The 15,286-nt window shown below is 41.9% G+C and overlaps 1 protein-coding gene across 4 annotated transcripts in view; it reads left to right on the top strand.

Moving 5' to 3' along the window:
* Window positions 1-10,827, top strand: part of HERC3 (HECT and RLD domain containing E3 ubiquitin protein ligase 3) — a 198,368-nt gene extending 187,541 nt beyond the window's left edge. For all 4 annotated transcript variants that reach the window (XM_027544090.1, XM_027544087.1, XM_027544088.1 and 1 more), the window contains exons 24-26: window positions 5,322-5,505; window positions 5,725-5,827; window positions 9,213-10,827. In XM_027544090.1, coding sequence (XP_027399891.1) covers window positions 5,322-5,505; window positions 5,725-5,827; window positions 9,213-9,421 — 496 coding nt within the window. In that variant the 3' untranslated portion in view covers window positions 9,422-10,827. The remainder of the gene's footprint in view (window positions 1-5,321; window positions 5,506-5,724; window positions 5,828-9,212) is intronic.
* Window positions 10,828-15,286: the final 4,459 nt, after the last annotated feature.

The following is a 15,286-nucleotide window of genomic DNA, read 5'->3' as shown; positions in this document are numbered from 1 at the left end:
TTCACAGTAAAAGCACTTGAATTCCAAAATGGAAAAAAAAAAAAATCAACTGTTAGGGCTCACACAACAGTTATTGGTGTAGATTGTTTAGTTTTTGGTGACTGGATCTGCCTGGAGGAAACATAAGAAAAGGTGTTCAAATTGTAGTTCTGTGAAGTGTAGTGTCACAGGGAAGGAGACATGGCAAGTATCTATCTTCATAGTGTCAGTTTTTTTAATTTTTAGAAAAAGACATAAATACAGAAAAGCACTAAACTAACTTTGTATCTATGATCCACAGTAAACACAGATAGTATATGCTTCAGATTTTTTTAAAAAAGAATTCCTGAAACCATTGACATTCTTGCTGTACATCCTCTTAATCCTACGCCTCTCTTCTCACCCTCCTTTTCCACAGACAAAACTCTTACAAATTTTATGCATATTCTTTCATGTTTTTATATTTTTATAATGTGTGTTTTAAGACAAAAATCTTTTTACATTAATGCCTTTATTAAACATATTTTACATACACATTATATACAATTTCATACTCCTAAACAAAATCTCCTAGCCATAAACAATAATCACTAACATTTACAAAGCAGCCCCAGTTCTAAAAACTTTACATTTATTAACTCATTTAATTTTTATAATAGTCCGATTAGTTACATTCTCTTATTCTCCCCATTTTACTGATGAAAAGAATGAGGCACAGAGAGATTAAATAACTTGCCCAAGGATCATCAGCCATAAGTGGCAAAGCCACTGTCTGGCTCTATAGATAGAAATGTTTTAAGTGTTAAAAAACAACTTAGGCAAGTGCTAAGTGCTATTGTATTGTAGTTACCATTCAGAAACTTGCTTTATGCCTCAGTTCACATCCTCACTAGTCAGAGGTGGAATATACATACAGACAATGGCCAGACCATATATAAAAATATGAGAACTCTGACAGAGAAAGACAAATATCATATGATATCACTTATATGTGGAGTCTAAAAAATGATATAAATGAACTTATTTATAAAAAGGAAATAAACTCACAGGCATAGAAAACAAACTTCTGGTTACCAAAGGGGATGGTGGGGGAAAGATAAATTAGGAGTTGGGGTTAACATACACACTACTATAATTTGGGTTGGCCAAAAGTTTGAGTTTTTCTGTAACATCCTTATGTACACCTGAAACTAACACAACATTCAAAATTAACTGTATTTCAGTTTGTTTTTTTTTTAATGGCTAAAAAAAAAATCACAAACAGCCAAAAAAACAAACCAAACTAGAACTCTGATCTGCAGCCTGCAGAAGCCTGCCCAAAAAACTAACTCCTTACCTACAATAAACAGCCCAGGAAGCCATCTTGCTGTGAGTCAGGCTTGCAGGAAGCTATTGTCTTAATCTGGCTTCCTCAGTGGCTCAGATGGTAAAGAATCCTCCTGCAATGTGAGAAACCAGGGTTTTATCCCTGGGTTGGGAAGATACCCTAGTGAAAGGCATGGTAACCCACTCCAGTATTCTTGCCTGGAGAACCCCCGTGGACAGAGGAGCCTGGAGGGTTACAGTCCCAAAGAGCTGGACAGGACTGACTAAGCACAGCACAGCATTGTCTTAATTAGCATATGAATGATCATTAGTGAGATAGACAAGGCTATCAGTCAATCTAATCACACTAGGACCACAGCCTTGTCTAACTCAATGAAACTAAGCCATGCCCCTGGGGCAACCCAAGATGGGCGGGTCATGGTGGAGAGATCTGACAGAATGTGGTCCACTGGAGAAGGGAATGGCAAACCACTTCAGTATTCTTGCCTTGAGAACCCCATGAACAATATGAAAAGGCAAAATGATAGGATACTGAAAGAGAAACTCCCCAGGTCAGTAGGTGCCCAATATGCTACTGGAGATCAGTGGAAAAATAACTCCAGAAAGAATGAAGGGATGGAGCCAAAGCAAAAAGAATAGCCAGCTGTGGATGTGACTGGTGATAGAAGCAAGGTCCGATGCTGTAAAGAGCAATATTGCATAGGCACCTGGAATGTCAGGTCCATGAATCAAGGCAAATTGGAAGTGGTCAAACAAGAGATGGCAAGAGTGAATGTCGACATTCTAGGAATCAGCGAACTGAAATGGACTGGAATGGGTGAATTTAACTCAGATGACCATTGTATCTACTACTGCAGGCAGGAATCCCTCAGAAGAAATGGAGTAGCCATCATGGTCAACAAAAGAGTCCGAAATGCAGTACTTGGATGAAATCTCAAAAACGACAGAATGATCTCTGTTAGTTTCCATGATCTCTGTTCATTTCCAGGGCAAACCATTCAATATCACAGTAATCCAAGTCTATGCCCCAACCAGAACACTGAACAAGCTGAAGTTGAACGGTTCTATGAAGATCTACAAGACCTTTTAGAACTAACACCCAAAAAAGATATCCTTTTCATTCTAGGGGACTGGAATGCAAAAGTAGGAAGTCAAGAAACACCTGGAGTAACAGGCAAATTTGGCCTTGGAATACGGAATGAAGCAGGGCAAAGACTAATAGAGTTTTGCCAAGAAAATGCACTGGTCATAACAAACACCCTCTTCCAACAACACAAGAGAAGACTCTATACATGGACATCACCAGATGGTCAACACCAAAATCAGATTGATTATATTCTTTGTAGCCAAAGATGGAGAAGCTCTATATAGTCAGCAAAAACAAGACCAGGAGCTGACTGTGGCTCAGATCATGAACTCCTTATTGCCAAATTCAGACTTAAATTGAAGAAAGTTGGGAAAACCACTAGACCATTCAGGTATGACCTAAATCAAATCTCTTATGATTATACAGTGGAAGTGAGAAATAGATTTAAGGGCCTAGATCTGATAGAGTGCCTGATGAAGTATGGAATGAGGTTCATGACATTGTACAGGAGATAGGGATCAAGACCATACCCATGGAAAAGAAATGCAAAAAAGCAAAATGGCTGTCTGGGGTGGCCTTACAAATAGCTGTGAAAAGAAGAGAAGTGAAAAGCAAAGGAGAAAAGGAAGGATATAAGCATCTGAATGCAGAGTTCCAAAGAATAGCAAGAAGAGATAAGAAAGCCTTCTTCAGCGATCAGTGCAAAGAAATAGAAGAAAACAACAGAATGGGAAAGACTAGAGATCTCTTCAAGAAAATTAGAGATACCAAGGGAACATTTCATGCAAAGATGGGCTCAATAAAAGACAGAAATGGTATGGACCTAACAGAAGCAGAAGATATTAAGAAGAGATGGCAAGAATACACAGAAGAACTGTACAAAAAAGATCTTCACGACCCAGATAATCATGATGGTGTGATCACTGACCTAGAGCCAGACATCCTGGAATGTGAAGTCAAGTGGGCCTTAGAAAGCATCACTACGAACAAAGCTAGTGGAGGTGATGGAATTCCAGTTGAGCTATTCCAAATCCTGAAAGATGATGCTGTGAAAGTGCTGCACTCAATATGCCAGCAAATTTGGAAAAATCAGCAGTGGCCACAGGACTGGAAAAGGTGTTTTCAATCCAGTCCCAAAGAATGCTCAAACTACCACACAACTGCACTCATCTCACACACTAGGAAAGTAATGCTCAAAATTCTCCAAGCCAGGCTTCAGCAATATGTGAACCGTGAACTTCCTGATGTTCAAGCTGGTTTTAGAAAAGGCAGAGGAACCAGAGATCAAATTGCCAACATCCGCTGGATCATGGAAAAAGCAAGAGAGTTCCAGAAAAACATCTATTTCTGCTTTATTGACTATGCCAAAGCCTTTGACTGTGTGGATGACAATCAACTGTGGAAAATTCTGAAAGAGATGGGAATACCAGACCACCTGATCTGCCTCTTGAGAAATTTGTATGCAGGTCAGGAAGCAACAGTTAGACCTGGACATGGAACAACAGACTGGTTCCAAATAGGAAAAGGAGTACGTCAAGGCTGTATATTGTCACCCTCTTTATTTAACTTATATGCAGAGTACATCATGAGAAACGCTGGACTGGAAGAAGCACAAGCTGGAATCAAGATTGCTGGGAGAAATATCAATCACCTCAGATATGCAGATGACACCACCCTTATGGCAGAAAGTGAAGAGGAACTCAAAAGCCTCTTGATGAAAGTGAAAGAGGAGAGTGAAAAAGTTGGCTTAAAGCTCAACATTCAGAAAACAAAGATCATGGCATCTGGTCCCATTACTTCATGGGAAATAGATGGGGAAACAGTGTCAGACTTTATTTTTTGGGGCTCCAAAATCACTACAGATGGTGACTGCAGCCATGAAATTAAAAGACGTTTACTCCTTGGAAGGAAAGTAATGACCAACCTAGATAGCATATTCAAAAGCAGAGACATTACTTTGCCAACAAAGGTCCATGTAGTCAAGTTTATCGTTTTTCCAGTGGTCATGTATGGATGTGAGAGTTGGACTGTGAAGAAGGCTAAACGCCGAAGAATTGATGCTTTTGAACTGTGGTGTTGGAGAAGACTCTTGAGAGTCCCTTGGTCTGCAAGAAGATCCAACCAGTCCATTCTGAAGGAAATCAGCCCTGGGATTTCTTTGGAAGGAATGATGCTAAAGCTGAAACTCCAGTATTTCGGCCACCTCATGCGAAGAGTTGACTCATTGGAAAAGACTCTGATGCTGGGAGGGATTGGTGGCAGGAGGAGAAGGGGACGACAGAGGATGAGATGGCTGGATGGCATCACTGACTCGATGGACTGAGTCTCAGTGAACTCCGGGAGTTGGTGATGGACAGGGAGGCCTGGCGTGCTGCGATTCATGGGGTTGCAAAGAGTCGGACACGACTGAGCGACTGATCTGATCTCAACTGAACTAGGGAGATAGAGCCATTGTATAAGACAGTTCTTTCCAGAGGTGATTAAGGGATTGAGAGTGAGGCTTTAGGAGATTACCTTTAAAATAGGGGAGGATACAAATGTAGGTGGTGTTAGCTTTGTTAATTTCTGAAAAGTAGTAGTCTAGAACCATCATCTTAGACTTTTAAGCAGAATAAGTCTTTTCTGAACTAAATTATGTAGGACCATAAACAAGATGAAAACTGGAGCACCTCAGGAGAAATAAAGTCAATATTATGGTTTCACCTACATTCTGCCCTCCCTCGCTTCCTGTCTCCCCTACCCCCAGATCACCTGAGAGTCATTGTTGGAATCCTGGGGCTGGGTGGTAACCTGCGGGATGCTGTAGAATGCCTCCTGCTGAGAATTTGGTGAGGATTTTTCATCTCTCAACCTCAGTGTAGAAGGGGAACTTGATAAATTCTACAGATCCTTGGGCTAAATGTATTCTATTTCTTTGGTCTCCTGGCAGGCAGGAATTCGTCGATGCTTATGTGAATTATGTCTTCCAAATCTCAGTTCATGAGTGGTACACGGCTTTCTCCAGCGGCTTCTTAAAGGTGTGCGGTGGCAAAGTGCTAGAGCTCTTCCAGCCTTCAGAACTGAGGGCCATGATGGTGGGGAACAGCAGCTACAACTGGGAGGAGCTGGAAGAGGTAAGCCTAAAAGACGCAGTCTTGTACTTCTGAGTGTAGCAGCGGCCTGGGCAGGAATACCCAGAGCTTGCTCTCTTTCTAAGTAATCTGTGATTAACTGGTTTTGGGGGTCTCCTTCATTTCAGTGTTTATTTCTTAGTGCAAATGGTATACAGATGTCCACTTGTAATATTTTGCTTCTGGAAGATAATTTTTTTTCTTTTTGTCTTTTTTGGGCAGACTGCCATCTACAAGGGTGATTACTCAGCCACACATCCCACCGTGAAACTATTCTGGGAAACATTTCATGAGCTCCCATTGGAAAAGAAGAAGAAGTTTCTGTGTAAGTATCAATAATGTCCATACGGTATTTGTCCACATTTCGGTTTTGTATTTGGTATAGGATGGTATACTACATGGGTGAAGTTCAGCTCTTTTAAATGGTAAAAGGTAAACGTGCTCAGTCACTCAGTCGTGTCCGACTCTTTGTGATCCTGTGAACTATATGCCTACCAGACTCCTCTGTCCGTGGGATTTTCCAGGCAAGAATACTGGAGTGGCTTGCCATTTCCTTCTCTGGGGAAAGCCTAAGTAAGGATATATATTTACACTTTTTGTCTTAGTGGGATCTCAGGCACAGGAGAAGTTGTTAATCTTTATTTGTTGCTTAATAGGATGGGTTGAATGAAAGGAAGAAAAGCATTTCACTGATTTTTTTTTTATTGCTCTAGAAATACTAGGTATTTTATATGTAAGTGATTCCTTGAAGTATTACATTGATGAAATCAAATTGTTTGGATTAACCTCCCTTATTTCTCTGCTGCTGCTAAGTCGCTTCAATCGTGTCCGACTCTGTGCGACCCCATAGATGGCAGCTCACTAGACTCCTCTGTCCCTGGGATTCTCCAGGCAAGAACACTGGAGTGGGTTGCCATTTCCTTCTCCAGTGCATGAAAGTGAAAATTGAAAGTGAAGTTGCTCAGTTGTGCCCGACTCTTAGCGACCCCATGGACTGCAGCCTACCAGGCTCCTCCGTCCATGGGATTTTCCAGGCAAGAGGACTGGAGTGGGGTGCCATTGCCTTCTCCGCCCTTATTTCTCTAGCCTTTTAAAAATATTAGAGTGTCCACTCCAAGTGTAACTGGGCAGATGTGAGTTATAATAGCTTTACTGAGATTTAATTCACACACACATACTAAATAAGTTAAAGTGTACAATTCAGTGGTTTTGTATACTCACAGTTGTGAAACTATCAATTTTGGAACATGTGCGTCATGTTCTAAAACGATGAGAAGAAAGTGTACTCATTAGCAATCATTCCCAATTTTCTCCGAGCTTCCCAGCCCTTACTAATCTGCTGTCTCTGTGGATTCCCCTGTGCCGGACATTTCATATAAATGAAATCATACAATAAATGGTCCTTTGTGACTGGCTGGATGACATTTGAGAATGGTAATACATTCAGAAAGGAGAATTAAGTCTAGTTTACATGAACAAATTGAGCCTCTTAAAAATAGTAGAAATCTTTGTGTCATTCTATAATCAGGGTCATAAATTAGCCAGTGAATAGTATAAAATTTAAAAACAGAATTTGAAAGGCAGTCTCTTTTGCTTTATAAGAATAAGCATATATTAGTGTTAATGCAAGATTTACCCCCAGATTCTACTGCTCACAGGGAGTAAAGATGAGAGGAAGTAGAGATCTTACAGAAGAATTCTTTAAAAAATACCCGCTTCCCCTCTGCCCAGTTACATAGGCTCTTGAGAAACAGTGGCATATGAGTCAGGTGACAGGATAGATTTGCCAGTGGAGCCTGTAAGGCTGGGACAAGAGCTGTGACAATCAGGAAGCGCCTGCTCTTGGGCTGGGGGTTTCCTTTAAATAAGACATTTTTCTGTTCAGAGACCTTTAGACTTTCATAAATCTATTATTAGACTCTATAGTCTTAATAACATTAGAGTTTATTAGACTATATTTGTTGTCTTTATTAGACTCTATAGATTTGGCAAGAATGTTTATATATGTTTTTGTATATCACAGCCTCAGGTAGTGGCAGGTTATTTGAAAGTGCTCCTTAACTAATGATATCATTGTAGATTTTCTAGCAGTTCCACAAAGAAGGTTATCCAGTGCTGGAAAACTGGGAAAGCAGAAGGGCTGGTCTCTTTTTCCTGAGTCACAGTGTGTCGCAGGAGTGAAATGTCTCGTATACTGCCGGCGTCAGATCTCCTGGTTTAAGGGAAAGGCACACAGATCCCAAATGAAAATTCACCAGCAAAGGGGGTAGCAGCAGAAACTTGAGGGGAGAGGAGACCCTGAGGCCACGTAGACTATCATCTTCTTCCTGGCTTCCCTGAGGTCAGCTCTTTTCCTCTGGCAGCAATCCTCTTCCTCTCTGATTTTGTGAAGGCTGATAACATTTATGAGAACACATATTTGAGGGAGGCCATCCCTTACAGGGAAGGATGATTTAAAAAAAATTTTTATTGGAATATTATCACTTTACAAGGGTATATTAGTTTCTGCTGTACAACAAAGTGAACCAGCTATATATGTATACATATATCCCCTCCCTCTTGTACCTCCCTCCCACCCCTCTGGGTCATCACACTGAGCTGAGCGCCCTGTGCTGTACAGCAGGCTCCCGCTAGCTATCTATTTTACACACGGTAAATGTGTCAATCCTAATCTCCCAGTTAGTCCCACCTTCCCCCGCCTTACCCCATAGCCACATGCCCATTCTCTGCATCTCTGTCCCTGCCTTGGAATTAAGTTCGTCTCTACCATTTTTCTAGGTACCACATATGTGCGTTAATATATGATATTTGTTTCTCTTTCTGACATGCTTCACTCTGTATGACAGACTAGGTCCGAGGTCATTTTTTATGTGAGGGCATTTTTGAGCATTTTTTCACGTGGTGCTTTCTTTGTGTCAATATATAATTAGGGTCTGAAATTAGCCAATGAAAAGTATAGACTTCTAAGTCCATATGAAACCAAAAAAACAGAATTTGAAAGTCAATCTCCTGCTCTGTAAGAGTGAGCATATTTAATATTAATATAAAGTGAAAGTGAAGTCGCTGAGTCGTGTCCAGCTCTTAGCGACCCCATGGACTGCAGCCTACCAGGCTCCTCCGTCCATGGGATTTTCCAGGCAAGAGGACTGGAGTGGGGTGCCATTGCCTTCTCCGAAGAGTCAGCGTTACCAAAGGAAAAAAACACATTGCGGTCCCAATCCGAGTAACCGTTAACCTCAGAGATGTTCTTGAAGCTAGAGCTCCATCTAGTTTCCGAACTTCAGCGAGGCTAGGCGCTTCCTGACTACCACCAATCCAAGTTTGGGACCTAAGCCACAGTACACAGTAACAGTATAGATCACAAGTCCCTTGAAAGTCTATGATCCAATAGATTAGGTTAGTACTTTTAATTCCCAAGGAGTTATGAAATGGTCAAAGAGACTGAAAAGTTTGACCAAGAAAGGTGAGTTCGGTCCACACGCTTTGCCCATTTTTGGTTGGTTCCCGAAGGAGACATTGGGTGCCTCTTGGCATTGGCAGGTCGGTATAAACCCCCGACAGGTTTCTGCCATAAGCCCTATGAGATCTCACGTAAAAGTGGCTGCACTTCTCACACGAGCCACAGGGTGTCACTCCTTCCCTTCGGTACTTCCCAGGGCCACCGAAAGCACGTTTGCGTAGCTGGTAATTCCCCTTCTCTTTCTCCACAGTGTTCCTGACGGGCAGTGATCGCATTCCCATCTATGGCATGGCCAGCCTGCAGATCGTCATCCAGTCCACAGCCAGCGGAGAGGAGTACCTGCCTGTGGCCCACACTTGCTACAACCTTCTTGACCTCCCTAAGTACAGCAGCAAAGAGGTCCTGCGGGCACGGCTGACTCAGGCCCTGGACAACTACGAGGGGTTCAGTTTGGCCTGAGAACCCCAGCTTGCCCCAGAGTTCCCTTCCTTCCTCAACAGCCACAGTGAGGCCCATACAGAAAATCATAGGGAGTGAGTTCTATTTTTTTTACTTTATAGCAGGTTGGAACTTTTGAATCCCGAACCTGAACCAAACTCCCCAGTGTTCCTTGCACTTGTGACTGTGCTGCACTCTGCTGGATAAAATGGCAGTAGATTTTTAAACTATTTCCCAAATCTCTCTCTCAGCCCTGATCTTTCCTCCTAACACTTCCTTGTCCTTCTTCTGACTTCTCATTCCTCTGCAAGAATGATTGGACTGACCTGTCCTTTCTCTCCTGCACATGTAGAACGTCTCCTTTCTCTGCAGCCTTGGAAATGCTCCTGGCTTGTTGCAGCCCAACCCTCAGGACTAAGGAGGAAAGGACTACTTCAGAAATTCCCAAGCCCAACAAGCTGAGTCTGGGTCCATGACTTTGGCAGAACTCTTGAGAATTTATGGGAGCCTTTAACAAACATGCCTTGTTTTTTTTTTTTTAAAGTCCTCGAGGGCCTAGCTGTCTTCCTGTGGCTCTGCCTGTTCCCGGCCCTCCTCAAAGCTGTGCAAAGCTGCTTAGCTTTGCAGCTGAGCCAAATTTTGTCTGGTCGCTTCGCCAGACCCTTCTGACAAAAAGATGAGGTAACAGGTTCCCACCCTCTTCCATCATTCTGCTTTTGGAGCAAGTCGCGTTAATTTTTTAAGGAGTATTTCCTCTTAGAAAAGTAAATTTCTTCTTAGAAAAACTAAATTTCTTGCCTCTTTCTATAACTATCACTTTCCATCTCTTCCACTTTGTCTTCCCTCCCCACCTGCTACTTTTCATCACATTCTGTTACCTAACTTAATGTTCCCTTCCTTTCCTTCTAGTAGATGCATGCAGTCTGTTTTAGTTTTTATTTGTATTTCAATTGCAAATATTTCTACTCAGATTCCGCCCCCCCAATTCCCTAATTGCTAAAGGATATTCTTTATTATGGGACTTTTGTTTATTGCATTTGAAATGTTTGTTTACAATGGGATTTTAGGGATTGTGTTTGAAGCAAATATATGTATTTAAAAAATCACAACATGCTGAACCTTCTTCATGAGATAAGAAAATTCTATATGAGCAAAGAATCCATGTCCGCCTAACTTTAAATTCCTAGTCACTAGAGAAAAGACTTATTTATATAAAGTAAAGTATTTATGAACCATGAGACAGCATCAAATCTCAATGAAGGACTGTAGATTTTTGCTTTTTGTTTTTAAAACTTATTCCAATTGATAGTTTTTCAGTCTTTATAATACAAGATTTAAAAAAAGATATACAGTTATACGAAATGTTTATTTTCTATGTGTGTGCATATAGTTCAATATTATGCAATAAATTTGGTGTTTTAATGTAAGCCGAACTGTTTCTTCTTGTACTTGCAGAATGGGTAGCTTGCTTTCAGTAGAAGAATTAAGTCGTCTATCCACATAATCTGATAGAAGGTCAAATGTGGTTCCTGTCATAGAGGAGAGCTGGCTGCTGGGAAAATGAAGACAGGGCGGGGGTGGCCGACGGCATTCAGGATGGATGGGCATTCTGAAGGTTATGATGGGTGAAAAGGCACTCTGCGTGGAGGAGAATGCCTTAGCAGGAGCTTGAATATGAGGGCATGTTTAGGAAAGGGCCAGAAACAACCTGAAGGGCGCATCAGAGGAAATAGAATAGTGGTAAATAAGACTGGGGAGAAAGAAGCTAACTTTGGCACCGAGGGACCAGGCAAAGCCTTGGACCTTGAAAATGTTCAGAACCTTGGGGGTAGGAAGGGGAGGAGTCATGTGACTTGACCCTGGTTTTAAAGAAATGTGAATGGGGGGTACATGTGGGAGAATGGAGTGGGAAGGACAGAGTGGAAAGACAGCAACTGAGAGCAGCGGGGGTGTGGACAGGAGCGATGGGCGTCCTGGGAAGAGGAGAAATTAAAGGTGAGTGTAAGACTTATTAATCTAATGGCTGATGCTAATTAGCCCACTTAGAAAACCTTTTTTTGCTGTGTATAAGTTTTAAAAACAATTACCATGTATTGTTTTACTAGGCTTATAGACAATTTAAAAGTGGTAGAGAACAATAGCTTTCAACAGACATTTAATAGCATACATAAGTGCTCAATTTAAGGGACAGAAAAGTCTGTTACATTTAATTTTGAATGGAGATAGCCAAGTTATTTTAAATTTGGGGGCCTCAGAATTTTCATTTTCCATGAAATAAGGAGACTGGACCAGATAATTTCTAAGGTCCCTTTGAGCTCTAAAATTGCATTACTAAGAGCAGTGCCTGCACAGAGATGCTCAGTAAATTCTAAATATTTGTTGCATGAATGAAATTCTGTGCTGCTTTTCTAAAAACTATTTTTTTTTTTCTGGCATGTTTTCCTCTTTTCCCCTTTATCAAGTATTGCTTTAGAACTCTTTAGGTAGTCATTTCTAGATATACCCACCTACTTACCTTTTCTGAAAACACAGGAAGCTTCTTCACTGTTTTCAGAAATGTACCAATTTAATGAAAAAAAGTCTCATTAAAACAAGGCAACTTTTGGTAGGTGGGATTCAATGACAGTGTAACAAGGCAATTTAGCCAATTCTGATAATTCTGTCTCCATGTGAAGCCTTTTTTGATGACTAGAATGGTTCTCTATTAATTATCCTAGAGAGCCAACCAACTACAGGCTGCAAGCTAAAATGGGTTCTACATTTTAAAAGGGTTGGGACGAAAAGGATATGTAATAGCAATTACTGGCCTACAAATCCTACCATATACCTGGCCCTTTATAGACAAAGATTTGCCCCACCCTTTTGAGAGGAGACTTGGAGGAACCATAATAAAACTGTGGATAACTTACTAAAGTCTTAGGAGGAACTTGGTCATAGTTGATATTGAATAGAGAGAACAAGTGTCTGGGACTTTCTGCCACCGGTGTAAGAAAATCAAGCTTTGTCTAAGATTAACCCAAAAAATACGCACCCAGGTTTTTACTGTAATAAAAACTATCATGAATTGGTTGTGTGCCAGACCCTGCAGCAAGCATTATCTATGCACTATTCAGTTTAAATGCCACCACTGCCCTCGGGCAAGTATCTTAACCTCTCTGTATCTCATTTTCTTCCTATTTAAAATGGGAATAAAAATAGTACCTTTCTCATGGAGTTATAATGAGAATTAAATGAATGAATTAATGGGAAGTACAAAGAACAGTGCCTAGCACATAACCAGCTCTCAGTAAGTATAATTATCATTCTAATTTCACATGAAAAAATGAAAGCTTAGAGAAAATAACTTTCTGTTAAACTGGTAGGATGTGGACTTGTGATCTGTATTATGCCCAGCTGTTACAGGTGGGAAGCAAAATTTAACTAGAGATAGATAGCTAGAGATACAATGGTGTGGCAGGTAACTTTCCTGAGCATCTATCTGCAGAGATACCCTGTGCTTTGTTTTACTGCCACTGTGTAGTTCAGTAAAGTCACTTCTATGATCATAGGATTAAAATACTGATAAGGTGTGCCGTTCCTATGTCATCTGCAGTGGGTCCCACTGGAGCTGGTGTCTGTTGGCACGAGTGGTCAGCCTAGGATTTAACTTCTCCCAGACCATAGGAATGATGGTCAAATAGTAGATTCCAAGTTGGTAAACATGCAGAGGTACTAGGAGAGTGGTGTGCCTGGTGAGGACACTGAGCTTTCTGCCCATTCCCACGTACCTTGCTCTGTGTATCTCTTCTGACTGTTTCTGAGGTGCAGGACTGGAGGCTATGCCACCAAAGTGCAGTGCAGGATCCCCAGTCACCATTTTCCACAGAAATCAACATGTAGCTGTCTATCCATGAACATAAACAGCTGTGGAGTCCACTTAAACTTCAGCGATGCAGTCGAACATCAAACCTGAGAATAACCCCACAGAAAAGGGAAGACAGCTTCATTCTTTTTGTATCATCCCATCCCCAAAGCCAGCAGTGCTCGGCACCAAGAGGGAGCTTCTAGCTAGAAAGAGGAAAGGGGGCATGGAGTGAGTGACCAGCTTCCCCAGCCTTTTGGGTCACCTTATGAAGGTTCCACTTTAGTTTCACGTTATTCAGAGACTGGCAAAGCCAAGATACTGAGAGGTGTGGCTAGGAACAAGAGAGAAAAGCGGGGGCTCCCAGAAGCAGGCACATGGCAGGAGCGACTGGAGTTCCTAGTCACTTGCTCCACAGATATTCCAGCAGCTTTCACCACTGAAGAAACCGAGAGACAGCACAGCCACCAGGGACTCCACAGGCATTTGCACTCACTGATGTCAGCCACCTGAGTCCCTACCTATTTTCTCCCCAGCCTGCCCCAGTCTGGCCCCTGCTAGAGCCCAAGGACCTCACCAGCAGCAGGTCCAGGCTGCTGTGTGAGTGCAGGACAGCAGGCTAGATGCCCCATCACTGTGTGTGTGCTTGGGGCTGAATCCTCCCGCTGTGCACTTGTCCATGCCAGCTTGATTCCTGTCACTGGAGGCACCTCCCTTGCCGTATACACACCCAGGGAAGACTGTGCAGCCATGGGAGAACATGCAGACATCCAGGGACCCTTGCAGCTGCCAGGGTGCTCACAGTGGGCCCTGGCCCCCAATACTAGGTGCGTGTCTACAACTGGCCCCTGCCACTACACAGGCATCTGTAGCTGACCCCCGCAGCTGTGTGTACACACCACTGGTTCCACGCACCACAACTGGTCCTGCTCCTTGGACCTAGGGGTGCTGCTAAGGACCCCAACAGCCATTGCAGCCTTTGGGGACTCCCTGCAGCATTCATCAAGGACCACTCAGTTGATGCTATAGATGTCGGCAACCTGAACCAAAGGGATCACCACCGTGACCCCGCCCCGCTCCTGGACCCACTGCCATCACATAACCTTGTTACCCTGCACCCCTGACCTGGGGTCACAGTGTGCTGTGCTCTCCCCCAACCCTTCCAGGTGTGAAAGTCTTCACGTACCAGAGTCAATCCATAATGTCTGCAAGAGGAGGTGACTGCTTCGTCAAAGGCACAAGACACCTAGGAGAGACTACAGGGATCACAGAGAATCAGGGAAATATGTGTCCACCAAAGAAATCTAGTAAATTTCAAATAACCAGCCCTAAAGAAATGGAGACCCAGGAAATTCTTGATAAAGAATTTAAAATAGTTATCTAAAGATGCTTGGAGAGCTATAAGAGAGCAAATAATTGAATAGTATCTGTAAAATAGTATAAGAACAAGATGTACATAAAGAAATAGAAAATCTGAAAAAGAAAATTTTGGAGCTGAAGGATACAATGACTGAATTGAGAAATTCAACAGAGACCTTCAACATCAGACTTGAACAAGATGAAGAATCAATGAGACAGATGAAATTATCTAATCAGAGAAGCAGAAAGAAAAAAGAATGAAAAGGATGGAAGAACACTTACAGGACTTAGAGGACACCAGTAAGAGAAACAATGTATGAAGGAGAAGACATGGAGAAAGAGGTAGAAAAATCACTTAAAGAAACAATGGCTGAGAATTCCTCAAACCTGGGAGAAATTTGGACTTCCAAGTTCTTGAAACTACTAGGTTATGCCAAAATTTCAATCTTAAAATGATCTTCCCAAGATACATTAAAAATTGTCTAAAATAAGAAATAGAGGATTTTAGAGCAGCAAGAGAAAAAAAAGTCTCATAAAAGGGAACCCCCATTAGGAAATCAGAAGATTTCTCAGTAGAGACCTTACAAGCCAGAAGAGAAGAGGATAATATATTCAGGTACTGAAGAAGAAAAACTGCCAACCAAGAATACTTTACCTATGAAAACTTTTCCTTCAGAAATGAAGGT

The sequence above is a fragment of the Bos indicus x Bos taurus genome, chromosome 6 (genome assembly GCF_003369695.1).
Source record: "Bos indicus x Bos taurus breed Angus x Brahman F1 hybrid chromosome 6, Bos_hybrid_MaternalHap_v2.0, whole genome shotgun sequence".
Lineage (NCBI taxonomy): Eukaryota > Metazoa > Chordata > Mammalia > Artiodactyla > Bovidae > Bos > Bos indicus x Bos taurus.
This window is presented reverse-complemented; position numbering and strand designations above follow the sequence as displayed.